The sequence below is a fragment of the Microcebus murinus genome, chromosome 5, assembly GCF_040939455.1.
Source record: "Microcebus murinus isolate Inina chromosome 5, M.murinus_Inina_mat1.0, whole genome shotgun sequence".
Taxonomy (NCBI): domain Eukaryota; kingdom Metazoa; phylum Chordata; class Mammalia; order Primates; family Cheirogaleidae; genus Microcebus; species Microcebus murinus.
In genome coordinates, this window is record NC_134108.1 from 8,854,733 (window position 1) to 8,874,524 (window position 19,792).

At 57.2% G+C, this 19,792-nt stretch overlaps 1 protein-coding gene across 11 annotated transcripts in view; it reads right to left on the reverse strand.

The window, feature by feature from the left end:
* Window positions 1-19,792, reverse strand: part of SYNJ2 (synaptojanin 2) — a 90,824-nt gene that overhangs the window by 27,072 nt on the left and 43,960 nt on the right. For all 11 annotated transcript variants that reach the window (XM_076002836.1, XM_076002835.1, XM_076002833.1 and 8 more), the window contains exons 6-13: window positions 12,190-12,251; window positions 8,718-8,814; window positions 6,453-6,625; window positions 4,844-4,925; window positions 4,000-4,149; window positions 3,760-3,925; window positions 2,056-2,247; window positions 410-491 (exon numbers count right to left, since the gene is read on the reverse strand). In XM_076002836.1, coding sequence (XP_075858951.1) covers window positions 410-491; window positions 2,056-2,247; window positions 3,760-3,925; window positions 4,000-4,149; window positions 4,844-4,925; window positions 6,453-6,625; window positions 8,718-8,814; window positions 12,190-12,251 — 1,004 coding nt within the window. The remainder of the gene's footprint in view (window positions 1-409; window positions 492-2,055; window positions 2,248-3,759; window positions 3,926-3,999; window positions 4,150-4,843; window positions 4,926-6,452; window positions 6,626-8,717; window positions 8,815-12,189; window positions 12,252-19,792) is intronic.

The window sequence follows — 19,792 nt, forward strand, 5'->3', positions numbered from 1 at the left end:
TCATAGCTCAATCCAGTGGTTATGATTCCTTGTCCTGGAGTAAAGGAGGGGCGTGCCTCCTGCCTGCACGCTCGCCTTCTCACCTCTCCCCAGGAAACACGAGTTGGCCACCGTCCCAGCCCTGCCCTGCACCCCGGTTCACACGCACCAGCTCCCGCGGCAGTGCCAATCGGCCTCAACATGTGGCCAAGGCCGACAGCTCAGAGGGAACAGCAGTGATCAGCCCTTCTCTCTCCTGCCTCGTTAGCAGGGAGAAGACAACAGGGCGGTTCGGGAGGCGGGGGACGCAGCCAGGGTCACAGTCAGCTGTTCAGAAACAGGCTGGCTCGAGGAGAGCCTCGGGGGCCCTGTTCCTGGCCAAACACCTGGCTCAGGAAGACCCTGCTGAGCACCCCACACAGCCCCTTACCTGGCATTGACGATATTCCCTGCACTCAACTCCACCATCTCTTCAAACCCCACAGCAAATATGTCAGCTGGGCTGCTGTCGTCTGGGGAACAAGGCAGGAGAGGAAAGAAATCAGAACCAACGAAGTCCTGCATGACCGGATCACGGGGTCCCCATTCCCTCTTCCAAGCCATGCTGTCCACTGCCCGAGTCCAACCCAAGGTGGCTGCCGCCACTCCAGGGAGCTGCTCTGACGGAGCCCACTGCAGTGATGCCTGGTGCAACTGCAGCCCTGCGAGCCCAGAGGCGCTCTTCGCACATTCCGCCTCTATTGCCATCGAACAGGGACGCTGAGGGCCTAGTGCCGTCCCTGCAGTCCCGTGCTCAGACACTCGGGCACCTGCGCCCTCAAGCCCAGACACGGTTGCAGCTGCTGCAGAGCATGAGGCACCTGCCTCTCTGGCTCCAGCGGGGGAAGTGGCCTCCATCAGTGACAGCCAGGCAGCTGTCCCCTTCCCTTCCTGGGCCACACCGGGCAGCCTGGAACTTCCAGCTTCACCAATCTTTTTTTTTTTTTTTTTTTGAGAAAACAATGCCTGTCCTTGCTTGATCTGTTTGGCAACAGTAACTGCAACTCCTTCCTTTTCCTGAACCTGGTGGCTTTGTAGGGGTAATGCTGGTGAGCCCACCAACGCCTACGCCAATAAAACCCCTGCGCGATGGCAGCCAGCCTGCTGAACCACCCGCCTTCCTGCTGGCAAGGGAAGAGGAGTGGCTTTAGCATGAAGGAGGGACCCTCCTGCACTGACGTCCTCAGCACCACGGGGCCTGCTCTCGCGTCCCTCAGAACGGTTTCTGGATGCGTGACAAGCACCAACGCAGGCCACGCCCAGCACGGAGCAGCCCAGAGACTCTCAGCCTCGGACCCCCCCTCCCCTGGGGGAGCGCGGGGCACAGGCCGAGTGCGGCAGACGGGGAGGGGCTCTGGGCGCCACGCGCCTGGGCAGCGTGGAGAACGTACGCAAGCCCAGGCCACGGCGTGTCCCCTGATCCACGGGCCACTCCACCACAGGCAAAGGGCCAGACCACGAGTGTCGTCCTGAGCCCTACGGAGCAGGCGGAGCAAGGCCCCGAGGGAAGGCTGAGTGGACAAGATGCTTCTACTCCTCACGCCCTGAGCTGCGAGGCCGTTCGACACCTCACACCGCCCGACATAAAAGGTGAGGTGTCAAATCTGGAGTCATTCTATTCTTAAAAAGTACACAAATTCTTTCGTGACTCCTTTAAGCGGAAGACAGAGCTGGCGTGGGGGACGGCCAGGGCGAGGGCTTCCGGGTCAGCAGCAACACTGAAGCCACGCCTGGCTGCAGCCCGCAGGGTCGCGGCTCCAGGAGCCAGGACGTCCCGCCGGTGACAAAGAGGTTCTACGGGTCCAAACCCAGGACTGCGAAATCTCCTGTGTGAAGAGCAAAGAGGTTCGCCCCCCGGTGACTCCTCTCACCACTGGGAGAAGAAAGGGGAGTTAATCTGCCGGGCGGAATTCTGGAAAGTGAGGCCACGGTGCTTTTAAACATCCTGAGGGAGGAAACCAGCACACACTGAACTCGGAGGCAGCGGCTCTCACGGGGGTCAAGCCTGGCGCGGGGTTGGAGGAGCTCCGCGCTCACCCTGGGGCCCCGAGGCGCCGGCCAGCTGGGGCGCGTCCAGCAGCCAGTCCGTCAGCTCCGCCGTGCCCAGGAGGTTGCTCCGGAACTGCTTCCCCCCGTTCACGTTCCACGTCCCCATGGCGATGCGGACGCGTTTGAGATTCGTGAACTCGGACTGGCGCTCCGTCATTGCTCTCAGGATCCTGGGAGTCACTGTTCGGAGGGGGGATAAAAAGACACGTTGCTCTGCGGCTCAGAACCGCAGGCACCCTCCGGAAATATGGGAGAGCCGCTGTTCCGGCAGGGGACTGCCGAGCCCCCAGCTGCGCTCCCTAAAGGAGGGCGATATAAGGCTTTAAGACCACAGACACCCCGTGCCTCCCTCCTGGCATTTTTGCACGAAGCCATGGAGACACCGGCTGCAAACTCACCCCCCACGTCCCTGCCCCGACCACAGCCAGAGGCCAGTGGCCGTTAACTCCGATCACCGGGAGCCTCAGACGCAACCGGGAAAAGCCCTGTCTGTCCCCAGCTCCCACCCCACACTCCCTGACCCCGCAGAAGAACAAGGCATCGGAATTCAAGCGAAGGGATGCTGCAATTGACCGTATTTAAAACATATAAACACACACACGTCTTACCAACCAAACCACCCATTTTTGCATTTTATGCCGTCCCTCCTGCATGCCTGAAACGTTTTGTTGTATCTCAGACTTAATTAAGGCTTTAAAAAGTCATTACAGGGAACCACCTCCGTGGCTAGATAGCCAAAACATATTGGAGTTTTTAGACGAGTGACATGACCCAAATCTAAGTGGCACCTGCCCTGCCACTGAGCGAGACTCGCGGCCCTACGCGGAGCTCCCCGCGGCGTTTGGCACGCGGGCACCACGCCCAGGGTGGGAGCCACTTATCACCATGGCTGTCAGAAGCCAAAATGAGTTCCCCCGATGACGGAAGAACGAGGGCAGAACAGGGCCATGAAACCATTTTAAACACAGGGAAATTCGTTTTTCAAAAATACCAAAAACTTCTAAAACAAAACTTAAAAGGACAGATGCTGAGGCGCTTTCCTTTTCCGCTAGGCCTATCACGTTGACAGGCTCCGGTGGCAAAATGCCATTGAAACGTCCCCTAAGAGACCTCCAGCTACTGAGGAGTCACGGGACCAGGGTGCCTCCCGAGGGAGGACGGCAGCCCCGCTGGGTCTCTCTCCTGCTCCCGGCAGGCAGGGGGACACAGTCCCGGCAGGACGGCAGCCCCGCTGGGTCTCTCTCCTGCTCCTGGCAGGGGGACACAGTCCCGGCAGGACGGCAGCGCCCGCTGGGTCTCTCTCCTGCTCCCGGCAGGGGGACACAGTCCCGGCAGGACGGCAGCGCCCGCTGGGTCTCTCTCCTGCTCCCGGCAGGGGGACACAGTCCCGGCAGGACGGCAGCGCCCGCTGGGTCTCTCTCCTGCTCCCGGCAGGGGGACACAGTCCCGGCAGGACGGCAGCCCCGCTGGGTCTCTCTCCTGCTCCCGGCAGCGGGACACAGTCCCGGCAGGACGGCAGAGGCGCGCTCGCACTCCAGGTCACGGAGCGTGGGCTCCCGGGGAGCGGCGGCTACCAGCCACGCAGGGCCCTGGTCAGACCACCAGACCACAGCCAGGAGCCCAGACAACGCCTGGATCCCGAGAGGGCAGTGGGACGGGGGTGGCGAGCCCCCTGGCAGGCCGGCGCCCTACCCAGCAGGGGCGTGTTGTCCAGCAGCATCCTCCCTCTGTCGGCCGCCTCCTCGCCGCACACGTCCCCCACCAGCAGCAGCCTGATGGCCTCCTGCTTCACCCCGTCGAAGAAGTTGGACTGGATGGTGCGGGACACGGACCGGGCCCCATCCTTCAGCTTGCCCACCTGCCGGGAGACCAGGCCGCAGGCGTGAGAGGGGCCCAGGCGCCCCTGCCCTCCCGCCCCGGGCCGGGCCCTACCTTGGCCTTCCCTTCCAGGGCCCTGCTGCCCGTGAACACTTTGCTCAGGCTGTGCCCGTTCAGGGACCACATGGCTCTGAAGGACTCCACGAAGCGGTCGACGATGGGCTTTGAGCTCAGCCCCAGGCTCTTGAGCTGCAGGTGGAGGACCTGGGGGGGGAAGGAACAGACAGTTGTCGCTGACGGCTCTCACGGAGCCCCCACCAGGTGCCGTGCGGGGAAGTCCCTTACTCAGCAGACCCCAGGTGACTCTGCACAGCTCCCAAGGAGGAGGAGCCCATGCAGCAGAGAAAGCGGCTTCCCGCCACAACTCACCCAGCTTTGCTCAGTGCTCCCCGCCCCTCCTCTGACCCCCTTACACCCGCCCCCCCTCCCCGCACCAGAGGCTGGACAGCAAACAGCGGCGGACAGTGGGTGGCACTGACATGTCCCCCCATCCTGGCCAGGAGAGCTCAACCAGGCAGCTGGGCAGACTGGGGTCTCCTCCCCAGGTTCAAATGCAGCCTCATCCAGCCGGCCGCATCCACCCTTGCCCAGTGGTGCAGCCGTGACAATCGTCACACAGAACTACTGTTCCTCTAGGGGCACCTGGAGCCTTTGGGCACCATGTCTGGGATGCATTGCGTACAGGGTGTAAGAAAGTGTGCCTATGACAGAGGAGGGGCAGTGGGGGCACCGGCAAGCCAGCCACCCAGGGAACGCCTCTCTGGATGCCCCAGCACACCCGTGTCCACCTTGCCCACAGCTAGAAGGTCATCCAGTGTCACCACCCTCCTCCTGCCGCTGAAGGCACGGGATGCAGGGATGCACAAGAGATGGCCCAGGAGGCCAGGCAGGGACGTACCTCCAGCGCAATGAAGCCCTGCACGGTGTTGGTTCGGTCCAGGCAGTCAAGACAGTTCATCCGCACAGTGCCCTTCTGGAAACTTGGGACGAGAAGAAGAAATGTAAACTGTTACAAGCTGTGTGCGAAGCAGCGATCGCAGTAGCACAGTAGCCTAAGCCTGACCCCTTGCTCCCAAGGAGACTGGTTCCAAGAGGGAACCCCTCACTCCTCCCCAGTGGCCCCCCAGGAACCCCGGTATATATCCTGATGGAAGGGCAGGCAGAGGCCAGCACACACTCTCAGCAGCCTGCACATCTGGGTCATTGTAAGGATAGCGGTTCTTGTCATTCACAGCAATTATGTAAAGTTGCATGAACACCGAGTTAGCCAACACTGAGTAAGCATTGCTCCCAGAGGAAATATAGGGTTAGGTTCCTGTGAGCCTCTGGGCAGTTTCATCGGTTGATCAATACACAACCTTGTTTTATGTGTTTCTGTATAAAGACGTCTTAGTAAATAAATGCGTTCATTCCACACCTGCAGCACTGTCACTCAGGCCCATAGGAAGCTCCTCTGATGTGTCCCCTCCATGAGGCACGTGGCCACCTGCCTGCGCTTAGCAGTGCTGGGCGGTGCCTTAGCATGATGCTTGGTGGCCACTTTAAACTGTGAAATCACCAACACACCCTACAAAATTGTGGACAATGTGACACTAAATCACAAAAAGGACATTTGTTTACAGTATGAGAGCTGAAACAGGAAGGCAGAGCATCGCCTTGTTTGACCTCAGCTGGGAATGTGCACATGTGGCAACTCAAATTTCTCACTATTCTCAGGCTGCACGTGGTGGCTCACGCCTGTAACCCCAGCACTCCGGGAGGCCCAGGCGGGAGGATCACTTGAGGCCAGGAGTGCGAGACCAGCCTGATCAAGAGTGAGCCCAAAAAACAGAAAAATTAGCCAGGCGTTGTGGTGTGCACCCTCACTCCCAGCTACTGGGGAGCCTGCGGCAGGAGGATTGCTTGAGCCCAGGAGTTGGAGGTTGCTGTGAGCTAGGCTGACACCACTGTACTCCAGCGTAGGAGACGGAGCAAGACTGTGTCTCAAAATATAAATTTTTTTTTCATTGCTCTGCACCTGTCTGTGAATGTCCTTGAAAGTGCTGTATTGATTTTGGGGTTATAAATAAGTTTGAGGAGGTGAATTAAAAAAATACGGAATCTGCAAACAGGAGCACCTGCTGCACACGACTTGAGGGCACTGGACTTCCCTTTCCACCTGGGCTTGGACCAGGCAGTCCACACCCCAGTTTCCTCAGGCAATGTGGGTCTATCCAGATGTCTGGCCATGAGCAGTGACAGCGTCCCCTCCCCCTCACACGTCTGCGTCACGGTGTGGCGCTACACACTGCAACGTACTCCCTTTGTTAGTAAGTCTCTTTCGCTAGGAAGCCACGTGTTCCCATCCGCTCTCGAGATTCGAAAGCATGTCTGTGGGGCCAGGGAGAGGAGAAGCTGGGACCCCAGGTGCCCAGCATCACCAAGCCTGTGACCCGGGACGCCGTGCAGAGGGCAGCTGCGTATCGGGGGAAGGAGGCCCTCGGTGACGGACATGCGGCGACACTCACCGTGGACTTACATTCTGGCCCTTCGCGAACACGCCCAGTTCCTCCCAGTGCAGCTGTAACTGGGGCCTCAGCAGGCTCTCCAATTTCTCGAGCTTCCCGCCTTTGGCAAACTGATGGAAGTCAAAGTTTATCATAGGCGTGTCGCTGACGTGGCAAGAAGCCCAGAGCAGCTTCTGAAAGGGGGGAGGGGAGGGCGTGAGGGGAACGGAAGGGAGGAGGACGGTGTCCGCCCTGCGGCTAACCACGGCTGCTAGCTAGAACGCGAGGTTTAGCTGGAAAGCTTGCAGGGCGCCGGGCTGTGGTCCTGTCCTGACCCTGAGAGGGAAGCCCAGGACGAAGACCTGGGGGACAAAACCCACGGGAGCAGCTTGCCTGCACAAGGGCAGTGGGGCCCCCTTGGGCAAAAGGAGCCAGAGCAGCGGCGGCTTCCTGGGGACATCACACTCCTGCAGGGTCTCTGGAGGGCACTGGTGAGGGGAGGTGGCTCTGTTGTCCTGGTAGCCCGGGTGCCCCAGGCCCTCAGGGACAGTGGCACTGCAGGCTGCGGAGCTCATAATCCAGCTCACCGTCGCCCTGGTAACCAGCCAGCCCATCCTGACAAGCACAAGCTCCGTGTGTGTGCATGGGGGGGAACCTGAGCGGCCACGTCCCCAGGCTGAATGCCCTGGGTGGGACACGAAGCCCAGTGCAGCTCCAGGGCGGGGGCGACGGTGGCCCGAGAGCTGGAGTGAAGGGGGTGCTGACAGGTGCACACGGCACGGGCTGCCGATGGCGTCACCAAGCTCTCGAGCCTTCTGCACAAGGCTTCCCCGGCCCAGCAGCTTCTCGGCTTCCCCACCACAGCCCTGGGGTAAAGGACACACTGGCCACGTGCTTCGGCCCAGGTCTTTCCAACATCTGCCCAGCCAGAGGTTCTAACGACACGGAAGGACTAGGACGACTGTGGGTCAGCCGGCCTGGCACAGCTCACAGTGCCCATCCCCCACAAGCCAGAGTGTAAAGCAAGGCACAGTTGCCATTGCCAAGAAAGTCCTGCTGTGACGAGGAAGCTGGCAGAGCCAAACGGCGCACCCAGTGGCCCAGGGCTGTGCACGGCGGAGCAGGTGCCCGTCCGGCAGGACTCACAGCCACCAGCTTGGGCAGGCAGCGCTGACAAGGCTGAGGGTCACCGGGCAGGGCAGGTGTCCAGCTAGGCCGCTGTCCCTTCCTACCTGCCCGCCCCACCTGCTCCCCGAGGTGGCCGCCATCTACCACGCCTCTAGTCACAGTGCCAGGGCACCTCCACCAGCTGACAGGAGGGCCTGTCAGCTCAGGCCATCGTGTCCCCCAAACTCAAAGCATAGAGGGGAAAGAGCTTTGGGGGTTCTTCCTTTTTTTTTTTTGGCTTGAATTTTTTTCTTCTTCCTCAAAATAAGCAGCCAGCATCCCTGCCAAGACGGGTGGGAAGGGAGATGCTTCTGCAGCTTGTCGCTAATAGCAACAAACCAAACAGGAAAAGCAGGTCTGGCCAAATACAACTGGCGGCCAGGGTCCCCGCTCCAAGCATGCAGTTATTCTCAGCAGAGGGAAACGAGCCCAGCTGGACCAGCTTCAGCCAGCCAGGGGTCAGGGGCCAGGGGTCGGCCACAGAGGTCAGCCCTCACTCCTGCTGAGGTGACTTCAAGCCTTGTCCATAAGGGGCTTCCTCGAGCTTCAAACCACCAGACATTGTCTCCTTCAGACGGGAGACGTGGGAGGCCGGGAAAAGAACAAGGAGCCACCACAGCTCGTTCTGGAACGTCTTGTGCCACAGCCGCAGGCAGGCGCAGGGAGAGCGGACGGCGGCGTCACCTGCTCCGCCCACTCCTGGCCGGGCTCTCCCCACCGCCCCACCAGCCCAGGGAGCCCAGCGGCTGCCCTCGTCAGAGCCAGCAGGAGCCACGTGAGCTCGGCTCTGACTCAAGCCCTGAGGCCCAGTGGCCCGCAGGGCTACCCTGGGGCAGGGCTGAGCTGCCAGAGGGAAAGGGGCCACCCGCCCCGTGGACTGGGAGGGACTCCCAGAGAGACCATTAGCCCGCAGAGCCCACGGGGAGCCCAGGGGCAGCTGGGGACGTAGCTGCTCTGACCTGGAGTGATTCTCCCAACCACCAGCGCACAGAAATGAAGCCCACTGCACCAGGGGCCCGAGTCACTGCGTGGGGCTGGCCGAGGTCTTCAGTCCCCACGGGAGCCGCCTACCCTTGCCACCTGCACCCGCCCAGGTGTGCGGGGCCACGCGGGCCTTACCTTGAAGGCTCTGTTGAGCACCTCCTCTCCACCTCTGCTTCCCAGCAGGTTCACAACCACCTGCTGTCCGTACTGCTCCTTCAGAAGCACCATGTGCCTGCAACGGCAGTGGGGCAGCCTGACGCGGGCAGGGCACAGACGGCTGCCCCGTCCTGCCCTCGAGGGAAGAGGGGCCAGAAGGGGCTGTGTTTTCTCAGCGCCGGAGGCCCAGGGCCTGCCACCTCCCATGACCCAAAGTGTAGAAAGGGAGCCTGGGGCTGGAGGGAACAGTCCCTCCCAGCCGCCATCTCGCTGGCTAGCGTAGACTCTGCTCGAGTCTGGCGTCCGAGAGGACGTGGCACACCTTCTGTAAAGTCCCGCCACCGACCCCACCGAACAGCTGAGCTGACCTCTCATGAATAGGGTCTGATAAATGCAACGTGCATGTCTGGGTAATTAACCTCTTATCTCGCCTGGCAGCTGCCCTTCCCAAAACTAGAAACACTGGTGGGAGCGCTCTCCACCCTGGCATCCAGTTTTCCATCTAAGGGCTGCATTTCATTACACACAAAGCCACAAAACGGCTTATCAGAAACCAGGCCCATGTCTGATCACGTCTGGTCCCTGCACCTGCTTCTCAACTGGTTCCAAATCCCAGGACTGGAAGGGAACCAATATTTACTCAGTATTACTCTATATTACTCATTATTACTCTATATTGAGTAATATTTACTCAGTATTACTCCATACTACTCATTATTACTCTATATTTACTCATTATTGCTCTGTATTACTCATTATTACTCCATCCTGTCACCAACCCCGAACTCCCCTGCTCCAATTAGCATCCTCTCTGAGCTGCTTCCTTCATCTGTATGGCGAGTCTGCTCCCCCTTCTGCAGGGAATGGCCCTGAGGACTGAAGGAGGCGAGCGAAAGTGACAATGACAGTGCTCAGTGCATGGGAGCTGATATTTCTTTCCTTCTCTTTAACATAAAACTACGGTAACAGACTTTTTTTTTTCCTCTTTTTTTGAGACAGAGTTCCCCTTTGTTGCCCAGGCTAGAGTGAGTGCCATGGCATCAGCCTAGCTCACAGCAACCTCAAACTCCTGGGCTCAAGCAATCCTTCTGCCTCAGCCTCCCAAGTAGTGAGGACTACAGGCATGCGCCACCATGCCCAGCTAGTTTTTTCTATATATATTAGTTGGCCAATTAATTTATTTCTACTTATAGTAGAGATTGGGGTCTCGCTCTTGCTCAGGCTGGTTTCGAACTCCTGAGCTCGAGCAATCCGCCCGCCTCAGCCTCCCAGAGTGCTAGGATTACAGGCGTGAGCCACCGCGCTCGGCCCAGACTTGTTACTGATAAACTGAAAGACTCCTTTCGCCGTCCGGGCACAAGAGAGGTCCTGGCAGCCACAGAGCCGTCAGCACCGCACAGACTTGCCGTGGCCTGGGTGGCGCCGTGCGTTTAGGCCTTTTGTTCATCCCTCCGCCCACCTGTTCCTGTTATGGGAAGCCACCTGGAAAACCGCAGAGGTTTTCGGGACACTGAGGAGGCCGACTTCCACCGGGAAGCCCCTTCTGGCCTCCGGGGAGGGATGAAAGCCAGACGCACCCCGACGCACACGGAGGCTGCAGGCACCGCAGCTCTGGCGAGCGCGAGGGGGACGGAGGACAGCTTCGCCGTGCCACCAAGGAGACCCGGGCAGCGGCGTGAGCGGTAACGCGTCCCCACGCAGGGATGGCGAGACCCTGCTCGAGCAGCTGCGGCCAAAGGCCCGCTCCAAACGGCCCTCAGACACGGAGTGCACAGAGGAAAAAACGACAGAAGTGCAGCGAAGGCCGACAGGAGGGTTTGGAAGCAGAGCGCGCGCGCCAGTCCACGACGCCTGGCTGCGCTCGGGCCGTCACAGCGCCCGTCCCTAGACAGATGTGCCACCTCATTTCTGCACACTACTCTCAGAGCTAGCACAGTCAGCACTTAGTATGGAAACGGGCAGCTCCTGCAAGGGACGTGTGGGCACACGATGCTAGTCTCGTGCTGTGGTCAAACAGCATAAAGAGGAGACTTCCCGTGAGCCAAAGCTGCAAGCAGGAGCTGCCCCTGAAAGCACTTGTGTTCCAGCAGGTTGCTCCAGACCCTGCAGGAGAGATCTCAGTTCACCCCCAGGTCTGGCGACACTGTCCAAGCTCAGGGCAGCCTCGGGGTGCTTGTGGGAAGACAAAGCTCTCCTTCTCTCGGTAGGTGCATCCCGCCTTGCATTCCCAAGATGCTAAAAAGTCTTCAGTCTTGTAAATGTGCTTACACTACATAAGTGTATTTTGCTTTAAAAAGTTCACAAATACATGCGGGTTTCTGAAACAAGAATAACCTTTTCTTTTGGGTCGGCTTCAAGGTAGAATTTCATTTTCAGTTATACATGTACTATTCCCTAAAACATTTAGAACTATTTAGGTACAATGCTTAGGACACACTAATAATGTTATGGAAAAAGGCAATAGCGTTTTTATCACTAGATTATACGTCTCTTTATAGTAAAACCCATTATTTGTAACATGCTAATTAGGAGGTCACAGCTGGGCTCACGTTACCAGTGTTATGTTCAACAGAAGATTATGCAAGCAAATTTACAGTCCAAATAAATCTTCAGTGGAATGTTAAAAAACATATTCAAAATTACTTTTTTTTTTTTTTTTTTTTAGAGATAGGGTCTTACAATGTTGCCCAGGCTGGTCTCCAAGTCCTGGCCCTAAGCAATGCCCTTAGTAGTTGGGACTATAGGCATCTGCCACCGTGCCTGGCAAAAAAATTGCTTTTGAGAATTTTTATTATATTCACTAAGATAATTTTAAGAATTACCATTCAGATTAAAAAAGCAAATATTTTAAGAAACTATTTCAAGTACATATTATAAATAGTTCAGCTTAGCAATGGCTTAAGCAAGCTGCGAAACAGTGTGTTATGATCCAATTTGTGTTTTAAAAAATAAATATATATGTATGTACCAACATTTTTTCTAGAATAACATGTAAAAAACTAATAATAGTAAAATCTCTAAGATTAGGAATTGGAGTTAGGGTCCTTTTATTTTTCACTCTATACCTTTCTATGCTTTTTAAAACCTGGGAATATATTACCTTTACAAAACAAAAACAAACAGCTATAAATATCCTATAATTTAGGTTATCCCTTATTAACCAAGGCACATGGATGGAGTTTCATTGCAAGAAGAAACTGATAAGATAAAACAATTGCAAAGTGCTACCCGAACATTGATTAATTAACTTTCAGGAAACCCGAGAACAAGTGAAAATTCCATTTTGTAAACTCGCTTCTTGCATGAGGGACCAAAGTAAAAGGCAGACTGAGGTTCAGGGCTTGGGGCCTTCCCCTTCCTGCCCCACCCTGTCCCCTGCACCACTGTCTGATGGGAGGAAGACTCCCAAGGACAATGACGAAGGGCCCGGGCAGTGCCAGACAATCCTTACCTGTCAAAGGCAGGGGCGCTGGCTTCCAGGCCTCTGTGCAGTCTCAGATGGTGGGAGCCGACCTAAAGCAGAGAGAGGTGACAGCAGTGAGACTCCCTGGTGTGCAGACGGAGGAAGCGATGGCTTTCCCGTTCTCCTTCTCACTGCCAGCCAGGCCACTCTGGCAGCCACTCGACCACCTCCGTGGCCCCTTCCAAGCTCAGGAAGGCTGGGCTCCCTGGACTCTGCTAACAGTGCTCTGCTCAGTCCTGACTGCGGCAGGACCACGTCAGCCGAATTCTTCCACAGACAGAACTTCCAGGGTAGGACCTCGAGGCAGATGTCAGACCCCCACATTCTCCCACAGCAGCGGTCAGTCAAGCCAACCAGAGAGACAGGAACTGCTTCCCAGCCTCCTCTAGTCCTTCAGGGACCTCAATTTCCCCCCAAATCTGAGATATCCTGACGTCTAGTTTGCCTTATAATTTAGAGCTTTTTATTTAATACTCAATTTAGTCACCAAAGCCATCTTGTGGGGGCTTTCGCTGGCCAAATTGGGGACGATTTGAGCATCAAACTATAATAAGAACAAGAATGGATTATAACCGGATGAATAAAATAGGAATCCACAAATCTATACTGTAGGTGGAAGGATGGATGAGTGGATGGACAGAATGGATGACTGGGTGGATGGATGGATGAGTGGATGGATGAGTGGATGGACAGAATGGATGACTGGGTGGATGGATGGATGAGTGGATGGATGAGTGGAAGGACAGAATGGATGACTGGATGGATGGATGGATGAGTGGATGAGTGGATGGACAGAATGGATGACTGGATGGATGGATAAGTGGATAGTTGAGTGGGTGGACAGAATGGATGACTAGATAGATGGATGGATGAGTGGATGGACAGAATGGATGACTGGGTGGATGGATGGATGAGTGGATGGACAGAAAGGATGGGTGGATGGATGTATGGATGAGTGGATGGACAGAAAGGATGGGTGGATGGATGGATGAGTGGATGGTTGAGTGGATGGACAGAATGGATGACTGGGTAGATGGATGGATGAGTGGATGAACAGAATGGATGACTGGGTGGATGGATGGATGAGTAGATGGACAGAATGGATGACTGGGTGGTTGGATGGATGGATCAGAATGGATGACAGAATGGATGAGTGGATGAACAGAATGGTGGTTTGGGTGTATGGATGGGCATTATGGATGGATGGGTGGGTGGGTAGGTGGATGGATAGATGGGTGGATGAGTAGGCAGGTAGGTGGGTGGATGAGTGGGAAGAAGGGAGGGCTCTTCCTTATATTAGAATACCAACTGATAAATATGGAAGAAAAAATAGAAAATCATCATTTTACAACTGTCATAGTAAAGAATAGCTCAGCAAAAGTCATCCATTGATGACAAATCTTAAGAGAAAGTTTTATGAGAAGTGAGATACTAGCATGGGCTGGAAGTGTCTCCCATAGATTGCTCATTAGCTGAAACGGAAAACACGTTAAGTGTAAGTGGATAACGTGAACAGCACCTTGACCGGGTGACGGAAATTAACATCACTAATGAGAGACAGAGGGACACCCTGTGCCTCCAGAAGGGGTGTCCCTCGAGGGACAGGGTGTCACCTGGGTACCACTCTGCACGGGGGTCTGCACGCTGAATCTGATCACAGGGAGTCACCAGGAAACCCCCAAAGGGGGGGACTTGCAATTTAAAGAAAAACAAGGCCTGCATCCTCCAAAAATGCCAATGCCCCAAAGGACAGACAGGCTGAGGAACAGACCGAGGCTAAAGAAGACTAGAGACGTGACAACTAAATGCAGATGTGGCGCTGGGTGACGGGGCTGCCACAAAGGTCACTGTAGAGACAACCGATGGGTCTGGAATACGGCGGCAGACCGAAGCGCTGTGTCGGGGCGACACTCCCGAGCGTGCGCCTGCACCCTGCTGACGGGAGACAGTGTATTCCGCGCGGTGCACGCCACCTACCCTCCAGTGGCTCAGAAGACAAACAACAACATGTGCGTGTGCGACAGAGGTTACAGTGCCGTGGACGTGGGTGAAGGGCACACGGGAGCTCCCCCTTCTGCTCTCACGACTTTCCCGGAGCTCCAAAATTATTTCAGGAAAAAGGTTTTTATAAATGTACTGTTTGGTCTTGCTTGTGTTTGGGCGTTACAGAAGTGGTGTCATTGGCGTCACCTGTGTGGTTGGATGCGGCTATTACTGAGTACGTGTCACGGGTTATTACACAGCTCTCAGCAGCGCAGGGGACGCACCTATCCCAGTCCACACTCGAGGGAAGCGTCATCTACAGAACTGGTTTCTCAGCATCGGATTTAGAAATTTTCTATATAAGTGATTCAACAAAGACCCAAACCCCCTTTGGCCCTAAGACACGTGGGTCGCAAGGGAAATGAGTCAGCAAACGAGGCATCTCGGCTGCTAGCTGACGGGACTCCCGGGAGAGGCTCAGCCCAGCCCAGCACCTTCACTCTGCTGCATGTGCCCAGCCTGCCCCCTCCTGCCTTTTCCTGGTGGCCGTGGAGACCTGGCTGAGGAGATGGCAGATACTTGCTCCTAAAGCTTTCTCGGCGGCTGCGCTGCTGAGCAGACTGCTCCCTCTCGCACCCCGAGGTGAGCTAGTGCCGTCCTGCCTCTGGGCACCCGGCCTGTGTCCCCTCAAGCTGCCAACTGAGAGGTCACCGAGGCTGAGGCAGCCGATTTTGGAGCCAAACCTGTGGGAGCACAGGAGGGAGCGAGCACAAAAGCAACAGTTCCGGGCTCGGAGGCCTGGTGTGCAGTCGTGACAAGTTCATTCCTGGACATGTCTAAGTGTCTCTTGCCGAGTCATGACCCAAAGTCTCTTAAACAGGTGGAAACTGCAGTCCCAGGTGACCGGCTCTCCAGCCACTGTAACTACCCCCCACCCCCGTTGTAAACATGACCTCGGTCCCATTACAAACTGCAGCATCGGTCCAGCACCGAGTGACTGAGCACACCGGAGTCGCAGGGTGCCATGAGCAGGCAGGAAGGAGATGGGGACGCTGAGTCCCACACCTGGGGTCTTTCCCACCCAACCAGGATCACCCTGAAAGGACCTCCACGCTCTTCAGTTTCTAACAAGTGCACATAACACGCACAGATTGATTTGACGGACACTGTGCCCTTAAGTACTCAGCCTAAGCAGCGTGACAGGGTGAGGGGAGGCATCTCCCTATTGCGTGGTCCCCCCAACCACATCAGTGTGGATTCGGGGAATGTGAGGTGCAGGGGGGGCCCAGGAGCAGCAGCTAACAGCAGGAGAAGGTACAGCCCAGACCAGAGCTGAGCATGACAGCTGAGCCTCTGGCCCGTCTCTCATCCCAGACTTGGTATTCATTCCATGTGACAGGCCAGGCCTGAATGTCATAGGCACGCTCATGCCCCCACCACGCCAGTCCCACATCCCTGCTGACAACAAACCTTTCCACCTGGGAACACCAAGAAGTCAAGGGCACCACCCCCAGGTGAATGACCAGGGCAGGAAATGGCCAGAAATGATCTGTATGTCTAGACCAGTTGTTCTCAAACTGTGGCCCCTGGACACCCTCTGGGTGCCTGTTGGACATGCAAAGTCCGGAGCGTGCCCCAGATCAGCTGACCCAAACTCTCCGACGCACACACGCTAACGTGTGAGCAGCGCTGGTTGTGACTCATTCTTGCCTCCCCGCGTTCCCTTTCTGCTCAGGTTGCAGATGCCCGGGAAGGGGTAGAAGGTGCGGCAGGGAAACACAGCTCCCGGGGCCATGTCCACACCTGCAGGGCCGCAGGGGATCCCCAGCCAGGCCCAGCCCAGACAGCTGCTTCCTCTGGCCTCGGGCCGGGTCCCTCCATCTCCTAAAGTGGACGGGGCCATGGCAGATGTGGGGGGCCGGGGCCCCACGTTCTCTCAGGAGGCCGCCCTCCCCCCCCCACCGTGTGCACCCCTTTAGTCTGGATTCCTTACGCCTCACGTCCTCCCTCCACCTGCACCCTGCCCACCACTGACCACGCCCGCTCCTCTGGAGTCCCTCAGTCCCGACTCTCGGCGTCAGAAGCCCCAGGAAGGAGCTGCGGTTGGGGCAGAACCCGCCGCCGGTGCCGGCCCATAGCAGCTGACTGCCCTGCTTTTTTTAGCTTCTCCTCCTTCTCCTTCACCTCGTCCGCCTCCTCTCTGGCCCCTGAAGCCACTAGTTCCATCCTATCGACCAGAGACTGAGTTTATGGGAGCCGGCCATCGGAGCAGCGAGGCCTGGAGAGCCCTGGCCGTGAGTCACAGCAGAGTCTCCGCTGGCACTTGACGGGGCCTGTGGCCACAAAGGTGCCCGGAGCCGCCCCCGCCCCCGCTCCTCCCCTACGCAGGCTGCCAGCAAATCTCATCCGCGGCAGCCGCCACCCGGTGTCCGTCCCTGCAGCCTTCCCCCCCGAACCGGACTGTCAGGCCTGTGTCTAACCACGTCACCGCACCCCGAACCCTTCAGTGCAGCGTCCGGCGTGTGCCGGAGCTGGAGCACAAGCCAACCCGCACGTGGCTCTTCCCAACTCCAGGGTCAGTGACGCCGAGCGGCGAACGTGCCGTGAGGGGTGTTCACACCACAGCGACACACAAATGCTGCAAGCGCGAGCGCCCGGCAGCCAGTCCGAGCCCAGGAAAACTGGCTCGCCAGCACCACGCTTTCCCGCACACCGGGGTCATCCAGGGGCCTTCAGAAAGGACTGCCATGGCTCCCATGCCCGGACGCTGTGACTTAATGGGCGCGGCAGCAAGCTGCCTGTCGGGACTGTTTAAAGCTCCGCAGGTGGCTCTAACACACAGCCAGGTTTGGCACCACCGCTACAGTGTGGCTCCCGGGGCGCAACGTGAGCTCCTCAGTGTAACGTCCACCGCCGTCTCCACCTGGCCGCTGCCCTCCTCTCCCACCACCCCCCGTGCTGTGCCCCGTGCTGCTCTCTGGGCATGCCGTGGTCCCAGGCTCACGGCATCTGCACCGGCTGGTCCCTCTGCAAGGCCAGGCTGACTGCCTTGCCCGAGTGCCTCCTCCCGCCCCTCCCCAGTCAGGCGGGACAGGAACCCGGAGGATGCCTTCTGGACCCCTCAGCCCGGGAGGGCCGCCCTCTGGGGGAACTCAGCCTCACTCTGGCCACAGCTCCGTTCCCACCCTGCTCCGAGAAGGCCCCCGCTGCCCCCACGTGCCCAGGGATGCCCAGTGAGTGCCTGCGGGATGAGTACAGGGCTAGATCTGGGGCTGTCCATCTGTGAGAGAGCGTGGACGGAACACCCTAGGAACTCGTCCCTGTGTCACCACCACATCTCGCAGCGTTCCCGGGATGGCTTAGGGGGACCCCTACTCCGTGCTCAGGACGCAGAGAGCCATGCTTTACCGCCGCGGCGGGTGCCTGTCTCCCAGGCGTCCCCCTCTGTCTGTGTTACTATCCATGACAGCTACCACTTCTGAGTTCTTTTTAGGTTCCAGACAGCGTGCTAAATTCTCCTGTTATGATCTTTAATCCTATCACCCTGCGCGGGAGGTGCTGTTGACCCCATCTTATAGGAGATAAGAACTTCTCAAAAGTGCACGCTTGCTAGGCTGGGGAGCCAGACTTGAATTTGAACCCAGGTCTGTGCAGCTTCACAGTTTATTCCCCGCATCACCAGGACAGCCCTCCTCGCCACGCGCTTCCGTCCATGGTGGCTGCCGGGAAGCTCAGGACAAAAGTGAGGATCCGCGGGGCAGGCACGCCAGACCCACGGCGCGTGTCGCGGAGGCCAACTCTGGCCCCGGCTTCATCTCCTGCTCTCCACTAGCAGCATCCGTTGCCTTTACTCCAACCTCTTCCCTTATTTCTGAAACCGCTATGCTACGAGCTGTCTCACATCCTTTCCGGAACAAAGAAAGGTGAAAGACACAAATGTGCACCCAGTGCCAGGCGTCCGAGAGCTCCAGTAAGCAGTTCTCGACAGGCAGGGGTGCAGCAGGCAAGAGGGCCCGGCCCGCTGGGCACCCTCCTCCTCCAGTTGGTTCTGTGACATGAAACTGCAAAACGCAGACTATGTCTGCACGTGCACTCAAGTTAAGGCAGGAAGGTTCTACGGTGACAAGGGAAGCAGTTTTCAACGACGCAGGATCATACACAGGCTCTGTAACTAGCTGTACCACATCATTTTAAGGGTAAGATTTCAATGTTGCTATTTGCAAACTACACAACCGATTTATGTGGCAAAAATGAAATTGTTAAAGGGATACGGTTGCCAGAAATGGAGGCAGATGTACCGAGGGTGCCACTCCTGTGAAAACACGCAGACAAATCCTCCCCCCCAGGTCCTCCCTGCCTGCCCCCAACCCCTGAAAGGCTCGCGGTTCCCTGGGCAGCCCCTAAGAAGGCACAACTAACTCTGCAACCTAACGCGTAAGCTACCCACCCCTAAATTCTTGTCTTTTCCCTCTAACCTAGGTGAAGACGGAAGGGAAAAGGTCAAGATGGAGAAAAACAATTAGAACTGACCCTCAGGCTCGATGCTGACAGCTCCGGCGGGTGACCCGAGACCAACGCCGCTTACAGCTGCCCTCCTGGTCCCCTCTGAAGATGGCTTAATCTCTCTTTGATGACAGATAAACGCGGGTATCAGGCCCAAAGGTTAGCAAATCCTTAATAAGATCAATGAACACCAAAGCCTTTCGAAGCTTGTTCTGGAGACACTGTGGGGGCCCTGGTGAGGCACAAGCGTCTGGAACTGCAGAGGGCGACACTACGGCTGCCCAAACGCTGCGCCACCCGAGGCCCCCTGCCCCGTCCGAGTCAGGCCGAGGCCCGGTCGCTCCACGGCAGGTCAGCTTGTGTCTGGAGCATTGCAGGGGTCAAGCTAGACACCAAAATTGGATGAAAGACGGAATGACACAAGGGGACGAGAACACCGAGAGTCCCAGAAATAGGGCGGAAGGTGGCCGAAGGCATCAGGGGCCTTAGGAAGGGCAGAGGGGGAGGGGACCAGGAGACGCCCGCTCTGAGGTCTGAGGGCAAGTCACAGGGGAGAGGGACAGACCCACTCCCACGGCCCCGGGATGCTCCCCAGGGCCAGGCGGCCCCGAGGCACAGTCCAAGGAGAAACTCACCCATAGTCAGAGCCGTCCCCAGTCGCCGCTGCTGGAAGAGGGACCCCGGAACCGAGGGAGCGAGTGCAGTGGACGACCGTCAAAGGGTCGCTCCCAAGTTCTAGAATCTATCATGACCACGCCCCCCCCACATTTTGGATTTCATACAAACTTTACGTGAAACATAACAAGATCTCCCTGCTTCCTCTGTGTACTAAACTCATTTGACCAATTTCTTCACCCTCCTAAATACAGAGCTCAAGTCTTGTTTCCAAAGGAAACTTGTGAATTTAAAGAAAGTCAAGTCTCAAAACCCCTTTAGGAACGTCCGTAACACGAAATCTGCGGAGACAGAGAGCAGACTCTCCCCACTTCGGCCCGAGGGGGAGTCCGAGGGAACGGAGTGGCTGCTAATGGGCACGGGCTTTTCTGCAGGGATGAAAATGCTCGGAAATAGATTACGGAGATGGGCACACGACTGCAGATGCACT